Below are 22,335 nucleotides of genomic sequence, written 5' to 3'. Positions count from 1 at the left end.
TAGAAATATATCACGTGTTGCTCGCCACAGGAATCTGGCCAATCAGAAGACAGAAGCACAACCGTGTGTGATAACGATCTTCTCTTGATGTCCTCGCTGATTACAGCCTCAGTCAGTCCTGCTGTTCTTCTGATTAAACTGATTCGCTAATGAAGCTGACGATCAATACACAGTTAATGAGAGACTGACTCCTGTAATCATGGCTCATGTTAGCAGCTGTTGCCCTGGTGACATGTCGGCACGTGTTTCCCTGGAAACAAGTGTTGTTTTAGATATTAGTTTTGTATAACTCTTCCCGCCACTGATGGCCTTTTTCCGGCGACCCGTGTTCCCACTGTTATACGGTAGGGGGCGCTGTTGCACACAAAAGGCGGCATGAAGCTGGAATAAAAGATTTAATTAAAACAATTAATTTGTTTTCATTTTTATATTTAAAAATTAATAAAATTCATTTTTTTATTTTAATTCGTTTTTTAAATATGGTTATATAAAAAAAATCACTATTTTGCTAATTATTGACATCAGTGTTTATTTTAGTTTTATTAATGTTTTGAATTAACGTATGTTTCTATTTTTAGTTATGCTAATTTTAGATTAAATAATTTCGTACTATGCTTTTGTCAGAATTATTATAAAATTATTATTATTATTTTTTCAGTTAAAGTTTATTTCAAGTAACAAACTTGTCTTTATATTGTTTTAATAGTAAATTATCACTTTAACTGAACACGATAAACAAAATGCAACCAGGATTTACAGAAGTACTACGTTTGTTTAATAACAAGCAATTTTGTTTGAAAAGTACCTTGTGTTTGCGATCATTAACATCAGATGTTGATTAATGTGTTTTACTGACACCTGCTGGTGAAGATCAGCATCACACACACACACACACACACACACTTTTACTCACTGTGTTGCTCAGCAGGACACACGTGCAGATGAGAAACTGAGTCTGGAAGTGTGTTTTTCCTTCAGTGTGTCGGAGGAAATGCCGGAGTTTACAGTAAACACTCGGTCTGCTGTGTTTCATTCTTCGCTGTTATTTTCCAGATTCAGAAGATGACGAGCTTCAGGTGTGTGTTTGATAGAGGAGCTGAGCGAGCGAGTGTGTGTGTGTGTGTGAGAGAGAGAGAGAGAGAGAGAGAGAGAGAGAGAAAGCGAGTGAGTGTGTGTGTGTCTCTGTGAGAGAGACTGTCTGTGTGTGAGAGAGACAGATTGGGTGTGTGTGTGAGAGAGAGAGAGAGACAGAGTGGGTGTGTGTGTGTGTGAGAGAGAGACAGATTGGGTGTGTGTGTGTGAGAGAGAGACAGAGTGGGTGTGTGTGTGAGAGAGAGAGAGACAGAGTGTGTGTGTGTCAGAGAGAGAGAGTACACACCCACTCTGTCTTTCTCTGACACACACACACTGTCTCTGTGAGAGAGACTGTCTGTGTGTGAGAGAGAGAGAGACAGAGTGGGTGTGTGTCAGAGAGAGAGAGAGAGTGGGTGTGTGTGAGTGAGAGAGAGAGACAGAGTGTGTGTGTGAGAGAGAGAGAGTGGGGGTGTGTGAGAGAGAGAGAGTGGGGGTGTGTGAGAGAGAGAGAGAGAAAGCGAGTGTGTGTGAGAGAGAAAGTGTGTGTATGTGTGTGTGAGAGAGAGAAAGCGAGTGTGTGTGTGAGAAAGTGTGTGTGTGTGTGTGAGAGAGAGTGGGTGTGTGTGTGTGTTTGAGAGAGAGAGAAAGCGAGTGTGTGTGAGAGAAAGCGTGTGTGCGTGAGAGAGAGTGGGTGTGTGTGTTTGAGAGAGAGAGAGAGAAAGCGAGTGTGTGTGAGAGAGAAAGCGAGTGTATGAGAGACAGAGTGTGTGTGTGTGTGAGATAGAGAAAGTGAGTGTGTGTGTGTGAGATAGAGAAAGTGAGTGTGTGTGTGAGATAGAGAAAGTGTGTGTGAGAGAGAAAGTGAGTGTGTGTGAGAGATGAGAGACAGAGTGTGTGTGTGAGAGAAAGTATGTGTGTGTGTGTGTGTGTGTGTGTGAGAGATAGAGAGAGAGAGTGTGAGTGAGTGTGTGTGTGTGTGAGATAGAGAAAGTGAGTGTGTGTGTGTGAGATAGAGAAAGTGAGTGTGTGTGTGAGAGAAAGTATGTGTGTGTGTGTGAGATAGAGAGAGAGAGAGAGAGAGAGTGTGAGTGAGTGTGTGTGTTTAACAAGTACAGTAAAATAAATAAAAGAATATGCTTTATAAAGTTAGATATCAGACGGAGGCATGAACACACACACACACACACACACACACACACAGCCTCGAGCAGGAGTTTCTGCAGTGCTTTATTGTAACTCGAGCTGTTGTTCAGTCAGATTAACCCGAAGCACATGATGGCGGAGCTCGTGATGCTCAGGCCAGTGAGATGAATGAGCTTCTTCATCATCATCATCCTCCTCCTCTTCGCGCTCTTTCTCCTTCTCCTCCTCGTCATCCTCACCTTCGCGCTCCTTCTCCTCCTCGTCATCATCATGGCGTCCCCGCGGCTCGAGACCTTCTGCTGCCCGAACCGCGATCCCGCCACCGAGTTCGTGGTCAGCTTCGCGCCGCAGCTCTTCAGCGCGATGTGCGCGTGCAGCGCGAGCCTGAGCTTCTTCTTCTGCGTGTTGCAGATCCTGCCGAAGAGGAGCAGCTTCCGGTCTCCGCGTCCCAAGCCCGCCTCGTCCCTCAGGATTCTGCTCATCATCAGCGTGTGTGACATACTAGGATGTTCAGGTAATCACTCTCACACACACACACACACACACACACACACACACACACACACGTTTGTTTAGCTATAGCTTGTGAGCAGTGCTGGGGAAAGTTACTTTGAAAAGTAATCAATTTCAATATTGCGTTACTTCCTTAAAAAGTAATTACGGTAATTGACCGTTCGCAAAGACCCGCCCCCCTTAGTTACTGTCGCTATGTCCGACAAGCTACGCCTCTCTCACTCACACACACACATGTTCTCACGCAGTGAACAACACATCGCGGAGCAGAGACACACTGACAACACACCGACAGTCCAGCTCACTTTTCAGTTACTTTTGATATTAAACATAGTCTCACCTTTCAGATTTGGTCATTTGTTAAAAGAAATGTAAACAATAAATAGTGTTTTGTGTTTCTTTAATGTGTGTGTCAGATCGCTCAGTTAAAGCCGCTCGTGAACCGATCATCTCTTCCTTCTAGTTCATTTATAGCATCAAATAAACATGAATGAACATCAGAAGGAATGTTGTTTTAACCGCGGAGAGACGTCAGTACACTCCGCTTCTCAAGCCTCCCATGTTAATCTACTAACTCTCTGACTGCGTTATCAGACAAAATGGCGGATGGCGAAGTATGATTGGTCAGATCACATGTCAATCAAGCTCCCTGCGAAGGGTCAATTGCGTTAACTTTGCGTTATTTTTATCACCTGATTAGTTTTTATAACAAAAACTCTCTCTCTCTCTCTCTCTCACACACACACACACACACACACCAGATTTGGGTCAGTCTGTCTGTTTCATAAGCTGTTCACTTTTGTAAGATTGTAGACATTCATTCAGACAAATAATCTGTTTAAATGTTTATAAACTGGATTTCGCTGTAAAGCTGATTTGCATCAATTAGTGCATTATTCCATTTGTTCATAATAATGTCTTATGTACACGGTTTAAAGTTTGATTTACAGTCTTGCACATTTGTTGCTTGATTCTTTATTAGAAAGAGAACAGATATATATAGATAGCTGTGTGTGTGTGTGTGTGTGTGTGTGTGTGTCAGACACTGATGCTGTTATGCCAGTAATGTTGTGTCACAGTAAAATTACTGCATGTTCTTTGAGACACTAATTAGTGCAAAACCACACGCGCTATTTCCAGAACAAGTTTATTCCCTGGCTTCTGTCGGAGGACACAGAGTTCCTTCAGCGTCAGGAACACGAGCTTCAGACACACTCTGTCTTTAGCACGACGATAATGAAACGACCCTTCACAATAGAGTAATGCTGGAGTAATGACAACTTTTCTAATCCCTCGGTTCATCTCCGGAAAGCTCATGTTTCTTGAGTGATCTCGTCTGGCGTGTGTCTGCTCGTGTGGCTGGATGTCCAATCAGAACCACATGATCCAATTCGATTCGTTTTCAATTCTAAATTCGACTCAGTGAATATAGATTTGATACAAATCCTATATTTATTTAAATAAAAAGAACCGTGAACATAAGTTTACAAGTGGTTAATTAATAATAAGAAGGTGCACTTGGGTACATTACCACAGAACCAAATTATTCAATATATATTTTTATTTCAATTTTATATTTCAAATGCATTCAATGAATAGACAGGATTTTGATGCAAGATGAAAAATTGATGCTGAAGTCGCATCCGAACTTCGTTATGCGAATATAATTTGAATATTTAAAAAATTGATATTCGAACGAATATTAGGCAGCGTTTAATATTCAAACCTGTTATGGGCATTATTTTTTGTAAATGTGTTTGCTTGTAAACGTTGTATTCAATTCAGATTCCGAGTCTTTGCGAGCTCGTTAGCAAGGCCATCATTGGTCCTCTGGGCTCCTGTAGGGGACGCTAGCGTCCTGGTTAGCGCCGATTTTGTATCCCAAAACAATGGCCGCGATTTATTTATTTTTGATAAGAACAGTGGATAGAAAGCACACTGTCTGTGTTTAATCCAGGGTCTGATTTTTAATATAAACAAACCGTCGTGACAGTGTGTGTTTCTTCTGAAACATCATTGGCTGCCTATTGACATTGACTGATACACTGCCCTCTGCTGGACAGAACATATACAACTTAAAGGATTAGTTCACTTTTAAAAATCTTTTGCTGATAGTTTCCTCACCCCGATGTCATCAAGATGTCCATGTCTTTCTTTCTTCAGTGGAAAAGAAATGAAGGTTTTTGATGAACACATTTCTCCATATAATGGACGTCAATGGGCCCCAAACGGGTCAAGGTCCAGATGACAGTGTCAGCGCCGCTTCAACGGGCTTTAAACGACACCAGACGATGAATACGGCTCTTATCTAGCGAAACCATCGTCATTTCAAACATAAATAATAAAGTTTAAGTTTTATAAGCACAAGCGCTCGCCTTGCTCTGTTCTGTGATGCGCGTTCGTGACGTCACGTAATACGCAGTTTACACACACACACACACACACACACACACTTACCGTAGTGAATCAAAACTGAAGAAGGACTGATAATATTTTGACTCATTATTTAAATTTTGAACAAAAAAAGTTGCATAGTGTACCTTTAAATAACAAGATTCTACAAACAGTATTTTCAGGTTGTACGATACTCACGTATTCCTTGTGCAGGAATCATCGTGCGCTCGTCGATCTGGCTCGGGCTCCCCGATCTCGTCGACAGAATCTCCGGCGGGAACGGGACCGACGTCTGGCCCGAGGTGTTCTGTGTCGGCAGTGCGGTGAGAGCCGCTCACAAGACCGTCATTGGTCACATTTATGCCACTGAGAGGGGATAAATCTGCAGTTATTTGTACTCGCATAAACATACAGTTGCATAAAATGAAAGATTAATCATATTATAAGTAACCTCTCATATCATTTTTAACAATAAGACAAACAACAACAAAAAATGAACCTCAAAATAACAGTAACATACAAATAAACATATTTCTCTTTGAAACTCGAAAATTTTTAATATTGTGAAAAGTTTATTTATTTCAGTAATGCAACTTAAAAGGTGAAACTAATATATTATATAGACTCAAAGTGAGATATTTCAAGCCTTTATTTGTTCCCGCCGTCAGCAGCCATATCACCCTGTAACCCAAGACTGGTTTCCCACTGAAGCTAAGCGGGGCTGAGCCTGGTTAGTACCTGGATGGGAGACCTTCTGAGAAAACCAGGTTGCTGCTGGAAGAGGTGTTAGTGAGGCCAGCAGGGGGCGCTCACCCTGTGGTCTGTGTGGGTCCTAACGCCCCAGTGTAGTGACGGGGACACTATACTGCCAAAGAGCGCCGTCCTTCGGATGAGACGTTAAACCGAGGTCCTGACTCTCTGTGGTCATTAAAAATCCCAGGATGTCTTTCGAAAGAGTAGGGGTGTAACCCCGGCATCCTGGCCAAATTTGCCCAGTGGCCTCTGTCCATCATGGCCTCCTAATCATCCTCCTATATATACTAATTGGCTTCATCACTGTCTCCTCTCCACCAGTAAGCTGGTGTGTGGTGGGCGTTCTGGCGCAATATGGCTGCCGTCGCATCATCCAGGTGGATGCTGCACATTGGTGGTGGTTGAGGAGATTCCCCCCTTCTATGTAAAGCGCTTTGAGTGTCCAGAAAGGCGCTATATAAATGTAATGAATTATTAATTATTAAATTATAATTGTGATGATTATGGCTTACATATTATGAAAACCCCAAATTCAAAATTAGAATATTATGAAAAGGTTTTCATAAAGCCATAATCATCAAAATTATAACAAATAAAGGCTTGAAATATCTCACTTTGAGTCTATATAATATATTAGTTTCACCTTTTAAGTTGAATTACTGAAATAAACTTTTGCACCATATTCTAATTTTTCCAGTTTCGCCTGTATATCACAATGCAAGTTATTGCTACTATTATTAATAATGATTATTTACATTCTTTTTATTAGTAATATAATGAGCTAATCCTGTGGTGAGTTCATCATAGCTACAATAATGAGAAATACATAATTCCTCAAAGAAGATCAATTGCTTTTAATTTATTTTTTGCTTGTTTTCTCTGAAACATCTAATGTAATAATATTATGCATTATACCACAATGTAAATTATTGCTATTATTATTATTATTGGCAACACTTTATTTTACAGTATTACACATGTTAGTAATGACTTTAAATTATGCATGATTATGCATTTAACCCCAGCCCTATAGTAAGTACATGTAGTTATTATTATTACTCAGTTCTTAAATGTATAATTTACGGAAGCCCAGAAAAATCTGTAAAAAAAAAAAAAAAAACATGTAAAAAAGTTTTTTTTTTTTTAAACAGTGTGAAAAAAATGTGACAATTTTTTTCTAGCATTTCGAGATTAAAGTCGAAATATTTCGAGATTAAAGTCAAAATATTTTTGCATGTAGATAAATAAAAATATCCTTCTTATCTTTGATTTTAAGAATATGTAGCAAATAATACTTGTTTAATAATGTGAACATGGATGTGTTTCTGTTTTCATCTCCAGATGTGGATCCAGCTGTTTTTCAGCGCCTCCTTCTGGTGGACGTTCTGTTACGCAGTGGATGTTTTCCTGGTGGTGAAGAGATCAGCTGGCATTAGGTGTGTCCCATCATGCATCTTGTTCGTGTAAACGCTAGCGCAGATGTTAGTTGCAGTTCTGACGCGCGTGTCTCTGTCGTAGCACCATCGTCCTGTATCACATGATCACGTGGGGTCTGACGCTCCTGCTGTGTGTCGAGGGCGTGGCAATGCTCTACTACCCCTCCATCTCCAGGTGACGGTAAAACACACACTTAAAGGTGCAGTTCACCTCAGAGTTAAAATCTCCTGATCATTTACTCACCGTCATCCAAGATGTTCACGTCTTTCTTTCTTCAGTGGAACAGAAATGCAGGTGTGTGAGGAACACACTCCAGATGTTCTCCATATAGTGTCTTCAATGGTCCAGCGGGTCGAAGGTCCAGATGTGAGTTTCAGCTTCAAAGTCTCTCACGATCCAGCCGAGGAATAAGAGTCTCATCTAGACACACCAGCGGACATTTTATAACTAAATAAACATTTATAAACTTTTAAACCACAAATGCTGGTCTTGCATGTCCACGACTTCTCGCATTACGTCATCAGGTTGAAAGGTCAAGTGTGAAGTCGGCAGAAGAACAGATCTAGTGTTTATAAAGCCAACATGTCAAGTCAAACGCCATTTACAATAAATAAATAAAAGGTAAAACATCGATGTCGGACGATTTTTAAGTTGGAGGAGAAAATGACACCTTTCTGAACCTGAACACGCTTGACCTTTCAACCTGATGACGTAATGTGTGTCGCATCACAGCGAGTGCAAGATCAGCATTTGTGGTTATAAAGTTTATAAATGTTTATTTAGTTATAAAATGTCGGCTGGTGTGTCTAGATGAGACTCTTATTCCTCGGCTGGATCGAGAGAGACTTTGAAGCTGAAACTCACATCTGGACCTTCGACCCGCTGGACCATTGAAGACACTATATGGAGAATGTTTTCTTAATTTATTTTCGACTGAAGATAGAAAGACGTGAACATCTTGGATGACGGAGAGTAAATTATCAGCAGATTTTAACTCTGAGGTGAACTACTCCTTTAATAATAGCACCACTAAAGTCATGGGTTGGATTCTTAGTCAGTGCATGAACTGATAACATGTATGCATTGAATGCGATGCATTCTGGCAAATGCATGACTGTGATGTGAGCCGTTTCTGCACTGGATCTGACCTGAGCGTGTGTTTGTCATGTGAGCTGTGAGAATGGCCTTCAGCACGCCGTCCCGCACTACGTCACCACATACGCTCCGATGCTCCTGGTGCTCGCCGTCAACCCAGTGCTGTTCGCCCGCACCGTATCAGCCGGTGAGTGCTAATCTGCTCACGCCCGTTAAAGGGAGAGTACACTTTAAAAATGAATATTAACAAATGATTTACTCTCCCTTAAGTCATGCTAGGTGTATATGACACTCTTCTTTCAGACGAATACAATCAGAGTTATATTAATAAATGTACGGACTCTTCCAAGCTTTATAATGGCAGTGGATCGCAACCAACAGATTGAAGCTATTAAAAGTGCATCTGTCCATCATAAAAGTGCATCTGTCCATCATAAAAGTGCATCTGTCCATCATAAAAGTGCATCTGTCCATCATAAAAGTGCATCTGTCCATCATAAAAGTGCATCTATACATCATAAAAGTGCATCTATCCATCATAAAAGCGCATCTATACATCATAAAAGTGCATCTGTCCATCATAAAAGTGCATCTGTCCATCATAAAAGTCCATCTATCCATCATAAAAGCGCATTATCCATCATAAAAGTGCATCTATACATCATAAAAGTGCATCTGTCCATCATAAAAGCACATCTATACATCATAAAAGTGCATCTGTCCATCATAAAAGTGCATCCGTCCATCATAAAAGTGCATCTATCCATCATAAAAGTGCATCTATCCATCATAAAAGTGCATCTATACATCATAAAAGTGCATCTGTCCATCATAAAAGCGCATCTATACATCATAAAAGTGCATCTGTCCATCATAAAAGTGCATCTGTCCATCATAAAAGTCCATCTATCCATCACAAAAGTGCATCTATCCATCATAAAAGTGCATCTATACATCATAAAAGTGCATCTGTCCATCATAAAAGCGCATCTATACATCATAAAAGTGCATCTGTCCATCATAAAAGTGCATCTATCCATCATAAAAGTGCATCTATACATCATAAAAGTGCATCTGTCCATCATAAAAGCGCATCTATACATCATAAAAGTGCATCTGTCCATCATAAAAGCGCATCTATCCATCATAAAAGCGCATCTGTCCATCATAAAAGTGCATCTATACATCATAAAAGTGCATCTGTCCATCATAAAAGTGCATCTATCCATCATAAAAGTGCATCTATACATCATAAAAGTGCATCTGTCCATCATAAAAGCGAATCTATACATCATAAAAGTGCATCTGTCCATCATAAAAGCGCATCTATACATCATAAAAGTGCATCTGTCCATCATAAAAGTGCATCTGTCCATCATAAAAGTGCATCTGTCCATCATAAAAGCGCATCTGTCCATCATAAAAGTGCATCTATCCATCATAAAAGCGCATCTATCCATCATAAAAGCGCATCCGTCCATCATAAAAGCGCATCTGTCCATCATAAAAGCGCATCTGTCCATCATCTGTCCATCATAAAACCGCATCTGTCCATCATCTGTCCATCATAAAAGTGCATCTATCCATCATAAAAGTGCATCTATACATCATAAAAGTGCATCTGTCCATCATAAAAGTGCATCTATCCATCATAAAAGTGCATCTATACATCATAAAAGTGCATCTGTCCATCATAAAAGCGCATCTATACATCATAAAAGTGCATCTGTCCATCATAAAAGTGCATCTGTCCATCATAAAAGTGCATCTGTCCATCATAAAAGCGCATCTGTCCATCATAAAAGTGCATCTATCCATCATAAAACCGCATCTATCCATCATAAAAGCGCATCCGTCCATCATAAAAGCGCATCTATACATCATAAAAGCGCATCTGTCCATCATCTGTCCATCATAAAAGCGCATCTGTCCATCATCTGTCCATCATAAAAGCGCATCTGTCCATCATCTGTCCATCATAAAAGTGCATCTATCCATCATAAAAGCGCATCTGTCCATCATAAAAGCGCATCTGTCCATCATAAAAGTGCATTTGTCCATCATAAAAGCGCATCTATACATCATAAAAGCGCATCTGTCCATCATAAAAGTGCATCTGTCCATCATAAAAGCGCATCTATACATCATAAAAGCGCATCTGTCCATCATAAAAGCGCATCTATACATCATAAAAGTGCATCTATCCATCATAAAAGTGCATCTGTCCATCATAAAAGCGCATCTATACATCATAAAAGCGCATCTGTCCATCATAAAAGCGCATCTATACATCATAAAAGCGCATCTATACATCATAAAAGCGCATCTATACATCATAAAAGCGCACCTGTCCATCATCTGTCCATCATAAAAGTGCATCTGTCCATCATAAAAGTGCATCTATACATCATAAAAGCGCATCTGTCCATCATAAAAGCGCATCTATACATCATAAAAGCGCATCTGTCCATCATAAAAGTGCATCTATACATCATAAAAGCGCATCTGTCCATCATAAAAGCGCATCTATACATCATAAAAGCGCATCTATACATCATAAAAGCGCACCTTTCCATCATCTGTCCATCATAAAAGTGCATCTGTCCATCATCTGTCCATCATAAAGGTGCTCCAAAAGTGCTGGTTAAAAGTATATAAATGTTTATTTTGTTATAAAATGGCGGATGGTTTGTCTAGATAAGACTCTTATTCCTTGGGATGCACCGATATGAAAATGTTGCCCGATACCGATAACCGATTATCGGTATATATTTGAAAACTTATAACCGATATATTGGCAGATAAATCTAAATCCAAATTTGTGTGTAATTTTTGAGAGCCTGATTACAAAAACAAAAGTCTCACCATTAAAAGCCACGTCCCAAACACACAATTATGATGATCTCATTATTATTTTATAGCCGATATGACAGACTTGCGCTGCACTTTACTGTATTTTCCTTTTTTGAAGTGATTCCGATCATATTTCAAGCAATTCAAACCCATCATGTTGAACAGTCGCATCTGAAGAGTCTCAGCTGAAGGAGATAATACACTATTTTTTGCCCAAATTTTCTAATCAGGCTAACATTAACAGGCTATAACATTAACATTTTCTAACAGGCTAACACGATAACATTAAAAATGAACATATATCGGCCGATACCAATATGGTGTATGATATATCGTGCGGCACTATTCATGACTTTATTGTAGAGAAACTGGTGTTGTCTTGCAGTGACGTCGCTGCTGAAGGGCCAGCAGGGAATCTACACCGAGAACGAGAGACGACTCGGATCTGAGATCAAGATACGGTTCTTCAAGATCATGCTGGTGTTCGTCATCTGGTGAGATTCATATTCATGGAGCAGAGATTTATATCCAGACAATATTCCTCCTCTTTGAACATCTTAATCACACACTGCAAAACATGACGTTCTGTCTTGTTTTCCAGCACAAATATCTAAACATTCTTAAAGTAATAAAATATCCAAAAAACACTTGCACCGTGTGATGTATGTCCTGCAGTTGTTCTTACAATATCCCAAAAGTTCCCAAAGATTTTTAATTTCTGAGAAATTCCTATTTTAAATAATGGCTCGTCGTAATATCCACGTTATCCCTGTTTCCGCTCGTACTGCCATGGCGACAGACGTGGACAATGGCGTTACGTCTAGAGGCGCTCATGTTGTTGTCGCTTCGTTCACACATTATGAACATGGCAAGTAGACTTTGGGACAAAAGGAGAAATAAAACGAGGTTCAATATCAGCGTTTTCAAGACGGCGAGAGCAAGCGTCCGCGACTAACTTCCACTAGACAGAGACCCTGAGAGCTAGCGTCCGCGACTAACTTCCACTCGACAGAGACGTCGAGAGCTAGCGTCCGCGACTAACTTCCACTCGACAGAGACGCCGAGAGCTAGCGTCCGCGACTAACTTCCACTCGACAGAGACACCGAGAGCTAGCGTCCACGACTAACTTCCACTAGACAGAGACCCTGAGAGCTAGCGTCCGCGACTAACTTCCACTCGACAGAGACGCCGAGAGCTAGCGTCCGCGACTAACTTCCACTCGACAGAGACGCCGAGAGCTAGCGTCCGCGACTAACTTCCACTAGACAGAGACCCTGAGAGCTAGCGTCCGCGACTAACTTCCACTCGACAGAGACGCCGAGAGCTAGCGTCCGCGACTAACTTCCACTCGACAGAGACGCCGAGAGCTAGCGTCCGCGACTAACTTCCACTCGACAGAGACACCGAGAGCTAGCGTCCACGACTAACTTCCACTCGACAGAGACCCTGAGAGCTAGCGTCCGCGACTAACTTCCACTCGACAGAGACACCGAGAGCTAGCGTCCGCGACTAACTTCCACTCGACAGAGACACCGAGAGCTAGCGTCCACGACTAACTTCCACTCGACAGAGACACCGAGAGCTAGCGTCCGCGACTAACTTCCACTCGACAGAGACGCCGAGAGCTAGCGTCCGCGACTAACTTCCACTCGACAGAGACGCCGAGAGCTAGCGTCCGCGACTAACTTCCACTCGACAGAGACACCGAGAGCTAGCGTCCACGACTAACTTCCACTCGACAGAGACGCCGAGAGCTAGCGTCCGCGACTAACTTCCACTCGACAGAGACACCGAGAGCTAGCGTCCGCGACTAACTTCCACTCGACAGAGACGCCGAGAGCTAGCGTCCGCGACTAACTTCCACTCGACAGAGACACCGAGAGCTAGCGTCCGCGACTAACTTCCACTCGACAGAGACACCGAGAGCTAGCGTCCACGACTAACTTCCACTCGACAGAGACGCCGAGAGCTAGCGTCCGCGACTAACTTCCACTCGACAGAGACACCGAGAGCTAGCGTCCGCGACTAACTTCCACTCGACAGAGACGCCGACAGCTAGCGTCCACGACTAACTTCCACTCGACAGAGACGCCGAGAGCTAGCGTCCGCGACTAACTTCCACTCGACAGAGACGCCGAGAGCTAGCGTCCGCGACTAACTTCCACTCGACAGAGACACCGAGAGCTAGCGTCCGCGACTAACTTCCACTCGACAGAGACACCGAGAGCTAGCGTCCACGACTAACTTCCACTCGACAGAGACGCCGAGAGCTAGCGTCCGCGACTAACTTCCACTCGACAGAGACGCCGACAGCTAGCGTCCACGACTAACTTCCACTCGACAGAGACGCCGAGAGCTAGCGTCCGCGACTAACTTCCACTCGACAGAGACGCCGAGAGCTAGCGTCCGCGACTAACTTCCACTCGACAGAGACACCGAGAGCTAGCGTCCACGACTAACTTCCACTCGACAGAGACGCCGAGAGCTAGCGTCCGCGACTAACTTCCACTCGACAGAGACGCCGAGAGCTAGCGTCCGCGACTAACTTCCACTCGACAGAGACACCGAGAGCTAGCGTCCACGACTAACTTCCACTCGACAGAGACGCCGAGAGCTAGCGTCCGCGACTAACTTCCACTCGACAGAGACACCGAGAGCTAGCGTCCGCGACTAACTTCCACTCGACAGAGACGCCGAGAGCTAGCGTCCGCGACTAACTTCCACTCGACAGAGACACCGAGAGCTAGCGTCCGCGACTAACTTCCACTCGACAGAGACACCGAGAGCTAGCGTCCACGACTAACTTCCACTCGACAGAGACGCCGAGAGCTAGCGTCCGCGACTAACTTCCACTCGACAGAGACACCGAGAGCTAGCGTCCGCGACTAACTTCCACTCGACAGAGACGCCGACAGCTAGCGTCCACGACTAACTTCCACTCGACAGAGACGCCGAGAGCTAGCGTCCGCGACTAACTTCCACTCGACAGAGACGCCGAGAGCTAGCGTCCGCGACTAACTTCCACTCGACAGAGACACCGAGAGCTAGCGTCCGCGACTAACTTCCACTCGACAGAGACACCGAGAGCTAGCGTCCACGACTAACTTCCACTCGACAGAGACGCCGAGAGCTAGCGTCCGCGACTAACTTCCACTCGACAGAGACGCCGACAGCTAGCGTCCACGACTAACTTCCACTCGACAGAGACGCCGAGAGCTAGCGTCCGCGACTAACTTCCACTCGACAGAGACGCCGAGAGCTAGCGTCCGCGACTAACTTCCACTCGACAGAGACACCGAGAGCTAGCGTCCACGACTAACTTCCACTCGACAGAGACGCCGAGAGCTAGCGTCCACGACTAACTTCCACTCGACAGAGATGCCGAGAGCTAGCGTCCGCGACTAACTTCCACTCGACAGAGACCCTGAGAGCTAGCGTCCGCGACTAACTTCCACTCGACAGAGACACCGAGAGCTAGCGTCCGCGACTAACTTCCACTCGACAGAGACACCGAGAGCTAGCGTCCGCGACTAACTTCCACTCGACAGAGACACCGAGAGATAGCGTCCGCGACTAACTTCCACTCGACAGAGACCCTGAGAGCTAGCGTCCGCGACTAACTTCCACTTGACAGAGACGCCGAGAGCTAGCGTCCACGACTAACTTCCACTCGACAGAGATGCCGAGAGCTAGCGTCCGCGACTAACTTCCACTCGACAGAGACCCTGAGAGCTAGCGTCCGCGACTAACTTCCACTCGACAGAGACACCGAGAGCTAGCGTCCGCGACTAACTTCCACTCGACAGAGACACCGAGAGCTAGCGTCCGCGACTAACTTCCACTCGACAGAGACACCGAGAGATAGCGTCCGCGACTAACTTCCACTCGACAGAGACCCTGAGAGCTAGCGTCCGCGACTAACTTCCACTCGACAGAGACGCCGAGAGCTAGCGTCCGCGACTAACTTCCACTCGACAGAGACGCCGAGAGCTAGCGTCCGCGACTAACTTCCACTCGACAGAGACGCCGAGAGCTAGCGTCCGCGACTAACTTCCACTCGACAGAGACACCGAGAGCTAGCGTCCGCGACTAACTTCCACTCGACAGAGACGCCGAGAGCTAGCGTCCGCGACTAACTTCCACTCGACAGAGACCCCGAGAGCTAGCGTCCGCGACTAACTTCCACTCGACAGAGACGCCGAGAGCTAGCGTCCGCGACTAACTTCCACTCGACAGAGACCCCGAGAGCTAGCGTCCGCGACTAACTTCCACTCGACAGAGACGCCGAGAGCTAGCGTCCGCGACTAACTTCCACTCGACAGAGACGCCGAGAGCTAGCGTCCGCGACTAACTTCCACTCGACAGAGACCCCGAGAGCTAGCGTCCGCGACTAACTTCCACTCGACAGAGACGCCGAGAGCTAGCGTCCGCGACTAACTTCCACTCGACAGAGACGCCGAGAGCTAGCGTCCGCGACTAACTTCCACTCGACAGAGACGCCGAGAGCTAGCGACCGCGGCTAACTTCCACTCGACAGAGACCCCGAGAGCTAGCGTCCGCGACTAACTTCCACTCGATAGAGACGCCGAGAGCTAGCGTCCGCGACTAACTTCCACTCGACAGAGACACCGAGAGATAGCGTCCGCGACTAACTTCCACTCGACAGAGACACCGAGAGATAGCGTCCGCGACTAACTTCCACTCGACAGAGACGCCGAGAGCTAGCGTCCGCGACTAACTTCCACTTGACAGAGACGCCGAGAGCTAGCATCCGCGACTAACTTCCACTCGACAGAGACCCCGAGAGCTAGCGTCCGCGACTAACTTCCACTCGACAGAGACCCCGAGAGCTAGCGTCCGCGACTAACTTCCACTCGACAGAGACGCCGAGAGCTAGCGTCCGCGACTAACTTCCACTCGACAGAGACCCCGAGAGCTAGCGTCCACGACTAACTTCCACTCGACAGAGACGCCGAGAGCTAGCGTCCACGACTAACTTCCACTCGACAGAGACGCCGAGAGCTAGCGTCCACGACTAACTTCCACTCGACAGAGACCCTGAGAGCTAGCGTCCGCGACTAACTTCCACTCGACAGAGACGCCGAGAGCTAGCGTCCGCGACTAACTTCCACTCGACAGAGACGCCGAGAGCTAGCGTCCACGACTAACTTCCACTCGACAGAGACCCTGAGAGCTAGCGTCCGCGACTAACTTCCACTCGACAGAGACGCCGAGAGCTAGCGTCCACGACTAACTTCCACTCGACAGAGACCCTGAGAGCTAGCGTCCACGACTAACTTCCACTCGACAGAGACGCCGAGAGCTAGCGTCCGCGACTAACTTCCACTCGACAGAGACCCTGAGAGCTAGCGTCCACGACTAACTTCCACTCGACAGAGACCCTGAGAGCTAGCGTCCACGACTAACTTCCACTCGACAGAGACACCGAGAGCTAGCGTCCGCGACTAACTTCCACTCGACAGAGGCGCCGAGAGCTAGCGTCCGCGACTAACTTCCACTCGACAGAGACCCTGAGAGCTAGCGTCCACGACTAACTTCCACTCGACAGAGACGCCGAGAGCTAGCGTCCGCGACTAACTTCCACTCGACAGAGACCCCGAGAGCTAGCGTCCGCGACTAACTTCCACTCGACAGAGACCCCGAGAGCTAGCGTCCGCGACTAACTTCCACTCCACAGAGACGCCGAGAGCTAGCGTCCGCGGCTAACTTCCACTCGACAGAGACGCCGAGAGCTAGCGTCCGCGGCTAACTTCCACTCGACAGAGACGCCGAGAGCTAGCGTCCACGACTAACTTCCACTAGACAGAGACGCCGAGAGCTAGCGTCCACGACTAACTTCCACTCGACAGAGACACCGAGAGCTAGCGTCCACGACTAACTTCCACTCGACAGAGACGCCGAGAGCTAGCGTCCACGACTAACTTCCACTCGACAGAGACACCGAGAGCTAGCGTCCACGACTAACTTCCACTCCACAGAGACGCCGAGAGCTAGCGTCCGCGGCTAACTTCCACTCGACAGAGACGCCGAGAGCTAGCGTCCGCGGCTAACTTCCACTCGACAGAGACGCCGAGAGCTAGCGTCCGCGGCTAACTTCCACTCGACAGAGACGCCGAGAGCTAGCGTCCGCGGCTAACTTCCACTCGACAGAGACGCCGAGAGCTAGCGTCCGCGGCTAACTTCCACTCGACAGAGACGCCGAGGGCTAGCGTCCACGACTAACTTCCACTAGACAGAGACGCCGAGAGCTAGCGTCCGCGACTAACTTCCACTCGACAGAGACGCCGAGAGCTAGCGTCCGCGACTAACTTCCACTCGACAGAGACGCCGAGAGCTAGCGTCCGCGACTAACTTCCACTCGACAGAGACGCCGAGAGCTAGCGTCCGCAACTAAAAAAGCAACATTTTGAACAAAAAGCTGAGAAACGGATGATCAAGAGGTTCTGTAGTCTTTCAGAAGATGTGCAATAGCGCCCCCTACCGTATAACAGTCAAAATACAGATCGAAGAGAGATTCTCAGTGGCGAGGAAAAGTTTAAGTCTTATTTACTGAAGAAGGGGGAAAAAAATCATCAAAATTAAATGAGATTTTGCTGAATTTTAAGATATTTGTGCTGGAAAGCAAAACCGAAATAGTGAGGAAGAACATTGTTTTTGCAGCATATGGAGAGAATAATTATGGGTTTTACTTTAAAACCTTTTATTTTACTGTTCCCTATGTACATATGTACTTGTTATAGTAATTAAGATAACCAGGTACTAACCCTGAACCTGTAGTTGCCTTACATTAACCAGTGCTTTCTTAGGCAAGTACATGTACGGTAAAATAAAGTGCGTTGCTTCTTAAAAACTTAAAAATTATCAGTGAGTAATAAAGCATGTGTTGATCTTTTTAACATTAGTTTCACAGTGCATTAACTATTATTGACAGATCCAACTCGATTTTAATAATAATGTATTAGTAAATGTTGAAATTAAGTTAATAAATGCTATAGCACTATTGTTAGTTGATCCAGTAAACTGGTTGTGTGTGTCCTGTGGTCTTCATCAGCTGGCTGCCCAACATCATCAACGAGAGTTTGCTGTTTTATCTGGAGATGCAGGACGATATTAAAGCCGGCGATCTGAAGAACGTTCGCAACGCCGCGCTCATCACCTGGTTCATCATGGTGAGCACAATATCACATATCAATCAGATTTCAGGTATGAGGGGCTAAACGAACTCCTACTTCAGAGTTATTACCAGTGATGTAAGTGTGTGCTGATTGGCTGAACACACACACAAGCAAAAAAAATTATTATTTTTATGGATCCTCCTGGAATCAAAGCAGATGTGAAGCCAAACCCCCTCATGGAAAAAGAACGCAGTCATGTTTTACTCTTAATTATCAGGATCAACTAAACACTGGATTTACAAAAGCATGTGAAGACTCTTAAAAAAATACGTCCAAGAGTGTTACACTGCGGTCTGTTATTGTACAGACATCGTTACGTTTTCGAGACCATAAACATGACGTGGAACAAAACCAACTGTGATTGGTTGCTTTAAGGCAAGTTCACACCACAGGATTTTAAACCGTCGGGCTGAACTGTGCGGTTCACACTACAGGACTCGCTCTCTGTGAAATCAGGAGTGTTCAAGTTGTTGAGCTGTTCACACCACACGACACAACGTGACTAGGGATGGCGAAAACTAAAAAAATTCTTGACCGACCACCGAGCCTCATTAGCCGGTTGAAACCGGTTAACCGATTAGTTTAAAATATGCTACGCTATTTGAAATAACAGCCGTTTCGAGCCGCGCCTGCAATTTCACAACTCTGTCGCATCTCTCCGCCGCTCTGCCTCCCGCTCACACACACACACACACACACACACACGCCCTTCCACTCACGTCACTTTTTTAAAATCCCCAACAGCGTGAAATGAGTCCCGCAAACACGGTGCCGAGGAGCTTGTATGTAATCGGCGGACAAATGGCTCCTTAGTTTCGAAATGGTTTGGGTACAAGGTGATCGCGTTGAAAATAAAGGCGTTTGTCTAGCGTTAGAAGCTCATTTGAAACATTGCCGCGGCTCATTTAAGAAAATGACAGCTCCGAACCGAAGAGACGCTGTGACCTCGCGCCGAATGTTTTATTGGTTTATTAAGTACAAACGGGCGAGTTAGGAAAGATTGAGTGAGAGGGATTTGTTCACTTCACACAAAAAGATATTGGAATGAGATGCTAACTGTAGTAGCGTTTAGTCCACTGTCTATAATAGACTAATTTAGAGATCACTTTTTTTTTTTTTTTTTTACCGACTGCCGAAAACTTTGATCGGTTAACGTTGATACGGTCAACCATCGGTCAAACGGTCATCGGTTAACATCCCTAAACGTGATCGATCCGCAACAGGAGGTCACGCACTGCACGAGTTGACAACAACTCTGTCACCCAACGATTCTATCTTGTCTACAAACCACGTTTTGTCACGAAAAATCACGCGATAAAACGAACCGGAAATGACGCAATACAGCACACGCGCCACTACCCAGTGAAGAAGAACACAAGTACACAACACGCCAGTCTTTGTTTGAATATGGACGTCAGACAGAAATTAGTGCTGCAAACTGTTTGCGCGATGATTTGCTCTGAAAAAAAAAAACGCGTATTTTCCTGGTGACCTCAACCCATGCCTTGCTCTGATTGGCTGTAGCTCATGACATCACATGTGGTTGAGTCGTGCGACAGCTCTGGATATCTAGCATGCTAGATATTTTTCTGGGCTCGGCGACGCGTCTGCGAGCGTTTGATGCGTTGTTGGCTCTTTCATACTAACAGATTGGCGAGCGTTCATTGGCCGCTAATCCCCGGCGATTTGCACGCGATAACAACCCGACCTGTCGGCGAGCTCAACGATAAGCAAATCGGGCTTAAATCCTGTAGTGTGAACTAGGCATTACGTGTCATGTATTATTTTCCTGTGTATCACTGTGAAGCTGCTTTAAAACAATCTGTATTGTATAAAGCACTGTAGAAATAAAGCTGCCTTGAGCTGCAGAAATGTAATTAATAATATGTATTTCTAGAAACGACACGTTGACCAAAGCGTCATTTATAAAACATGGATGATAACATAAAAAATCCATTAAATTACATAAAAAGTCCTAATAAACTAAAAAAAATATATATTTTTTGAAATATATTGAAACATTGTTTCCATGCTGCACAAATATCTCAATATCCTTAATTCAAAAGTATTTGAGGTCTTCTGTGTCATAATAGATGTGTGTTCTCAGGGGATCCTGAACCCGATGCAGGGCTTCTTGAACACGCTGGCGTTCCACGGCTGGACGGGTCTGGACCTGGACTTCAGTCGGCAGAGGCGGCGGGAGCTGGCGTGGGATTCGGGCTCCACGTCTGCGGCGTGCGGATACACACCGACGGTGGGATCGACTCTGATCTACCAGAGCCACGTTCAGGAGATCAAGAAGAGCCTCGCTAACGGACAGCAGCCGTCAGACGCCATCAGCGTGCTCTCCGAAGGTCTTTATTTATTTATTACAAGCATGTCATAATTCATACTTAAACAGAATTATGCTTGTATCATATTTGTTATCAAAGTTTTTTTATCGAAAATTTGTCGATGGTAAAAAAAAACGTTATCTCTAATCATTTCGGATAGCTGTATGCTATGTGCTACTGTTTAAGCTAACTAAAAAAAACACTAAGAAGCTATAGGTCCCAGGATAGCTCATAAACCCTGAGCCTCGATCGCCCCCCGGTGGCTGGTCCCAGTATAGGTCATGAACCCCACAACATTCTTTTAAATAGACTTGAAAATGATGTTGGCATCAGTGGAATTGCACTAGCATGGTTTAAATCATACTTATCTGACCGTTATCAGTGTGTAGCAGTAAAAGAAGAGATGTCTTATCAATCACAAGTTCAGTATGGAGTACCACAAGGCTCAGTACTAGGACCGCTGCTGTTCACTCTGTACATCACACACACACACACACACACACACACACACACACACACACACACACACACACACACACACACACACACACACACACACACACAGAGCTACCAGTAGGATATATCATTAGGAAGCATGACATTAGTTTTCACTGTTATGCTGATGATATCATCACTACTAGTAAAACAATCAACTTAATACTATTTGATTTTGAACCTATAATAATATTTGAACAAAGGGTGTCAGTTTACCAGTCCGTACGTCACTTCTGGACACTGGTGTAAATGTAATTATAAAATTCCATCATCAGGGATGATAACTATTCGTCCCCATCTTATCTCATAGATTCAGAGTCTAGTACAGTGGAGATCCACATATCCAGTGAACAGCGCGAGTCCGAGGACGTAAAGCCCAGCGGAGTGACTCCGGAGATTTCCACATGATGAACGCCTCCGTGCGCTTCTACAGTCAAGTCATGCCAATGATTCTCTGGACAATCACTGCTGAATATCATCATTCACAATATGAATGAAACTATGATTTGAATCTGAGTATCAATGTTTGCAAAGTGCTTATATTTGTAAAAAACAACAACACTGTTTTAAGGATTTCACTGTAAAAATACAGTATTAATTTCCCAGCATACTTGTTGCTTATGTTTTACTCATTTTATATTTCATTAAATTATACTTCATTTATTCTGTCATTAAAGATGAAGTGTGTCATGTTTTGTATTGTTATATTTGACTTCCTGAATAGTGAATAATTGTTTAGAGAAAACATTTTAGTATGATATTTTTGCAAAAGAGGTAAATTATTAATTAACTAGTGGTCAAAAGTTTAATAAATACGATTAAAATTAAGTTTCTTCTGATCAACGAAGCTGCATTTATTTGATCAAAAATACAGTAAAAATTGTGAAATATTATTAGGATGTAAAACAGCTGTTTAATGTGAATATATAGTAAAGTGTAATTTATTCCTGTGATCAAAGCTGAGTTTATTTGATCAAAAATACAGTAAAACAGTGAAATATTATTATAACGTAAATCATCAGTTCTCTATGTGAATATATAGTAAAGT

The 22,335-nt window shown here is 44.5% G+C and overlaps 1 protein-coding gene across 5 annotated transcripts; it reads left to right on the top strand.

Annotated features, from left to right (window-relative positions):
* The first annotated feature begins 783 nt into the window (after nt 1-783).
* gpr143 (G protein-coupled receptor 143) lies at nt 784-22,123 on the top strand. Of its 5 annotated transcripts, XM_079618775.1 has the most exons (11): nt 784-1,076; nt 2,328-2,550; nt 2,629-2,731; nt 5,338-5,447; nt 7,219-7,313; nt 7,396-7,488; nt 8,487-8,596; nt 11,648-11,756; nt 18,336-18,453; nt 20,567-20,813; nt 21,598-22,123. In XM_079618775.1, exons 2-11 carry the CDS (start codon nt 2,386-2,388, stop codon nt 21,693-21,695), a joined length of 1,248 nt encoding a protein of 415 aa, XP_079474901.1. In that variant the 5' UTR covers nt 784-1,076; nt 2,328-2,385; the 3' UTR covers nt 21,696-22,123. The 5 variants fall into 5 exon arrangements, with proteins under 5 accessions (XP_079474901.1, XP_079474899.1, XP_079474897.1 ...); XM_079618773.1 differs by having other exon boundaries at nt 785-1,076; nt 2,332-2,731; XM_079618771.1 differs by having other exon boundaries at nt 785-1,076; nt 2,328-2,731.
* The last annotated feature ends 212 nt before the right edge of the window (nt 22,124-22,335 follow it).

This window comes from Phoxinus phoxinus (genome assembly GCF_949152265.1).
Source record: "Phoxinus phoxinus genome assembly, chromosome: 7".
Lineage (NCBI taxonomy): Eukaryota > Metazoa > Chordata > Actinopteri > Cypriniformes > Leuciscidae > Phoxinus > Phoxinus phoxinus.
The sequence above is the reverse complement of the archived record's forward strand: the minus strand, read 5'-3'. Positions and strand labels throughout refer to the sequence as shown.

What these genes read in the sequence shown, in the direction of transcription:
- gpr143 (XM_079618773.1), top strand. Translation starts at nt 2,386, where the DNA reads ATGAGCTTCTTCATCATCATCATCCTCCTCCTCTTCGCGCTCTTTCTC. An exon ending in AAGAGATCAGCTGGCATTAG is followed by an intron (nt 7,314 to 7,395) that starts GTGTGTCCCATC and finishes TCTCTGTCGTAG; the next exon opens with CACCATCGTCCTGTATCACA. An exon ending in ATGCTGGTGTTCGTCATCTG is followed by an intron (nt 11,757 to 18,335) that starts GTGAGATTCATA and finishes GGTCTTCATCAG; the next exon opens with CTGGCTGCCCAACATCATCA.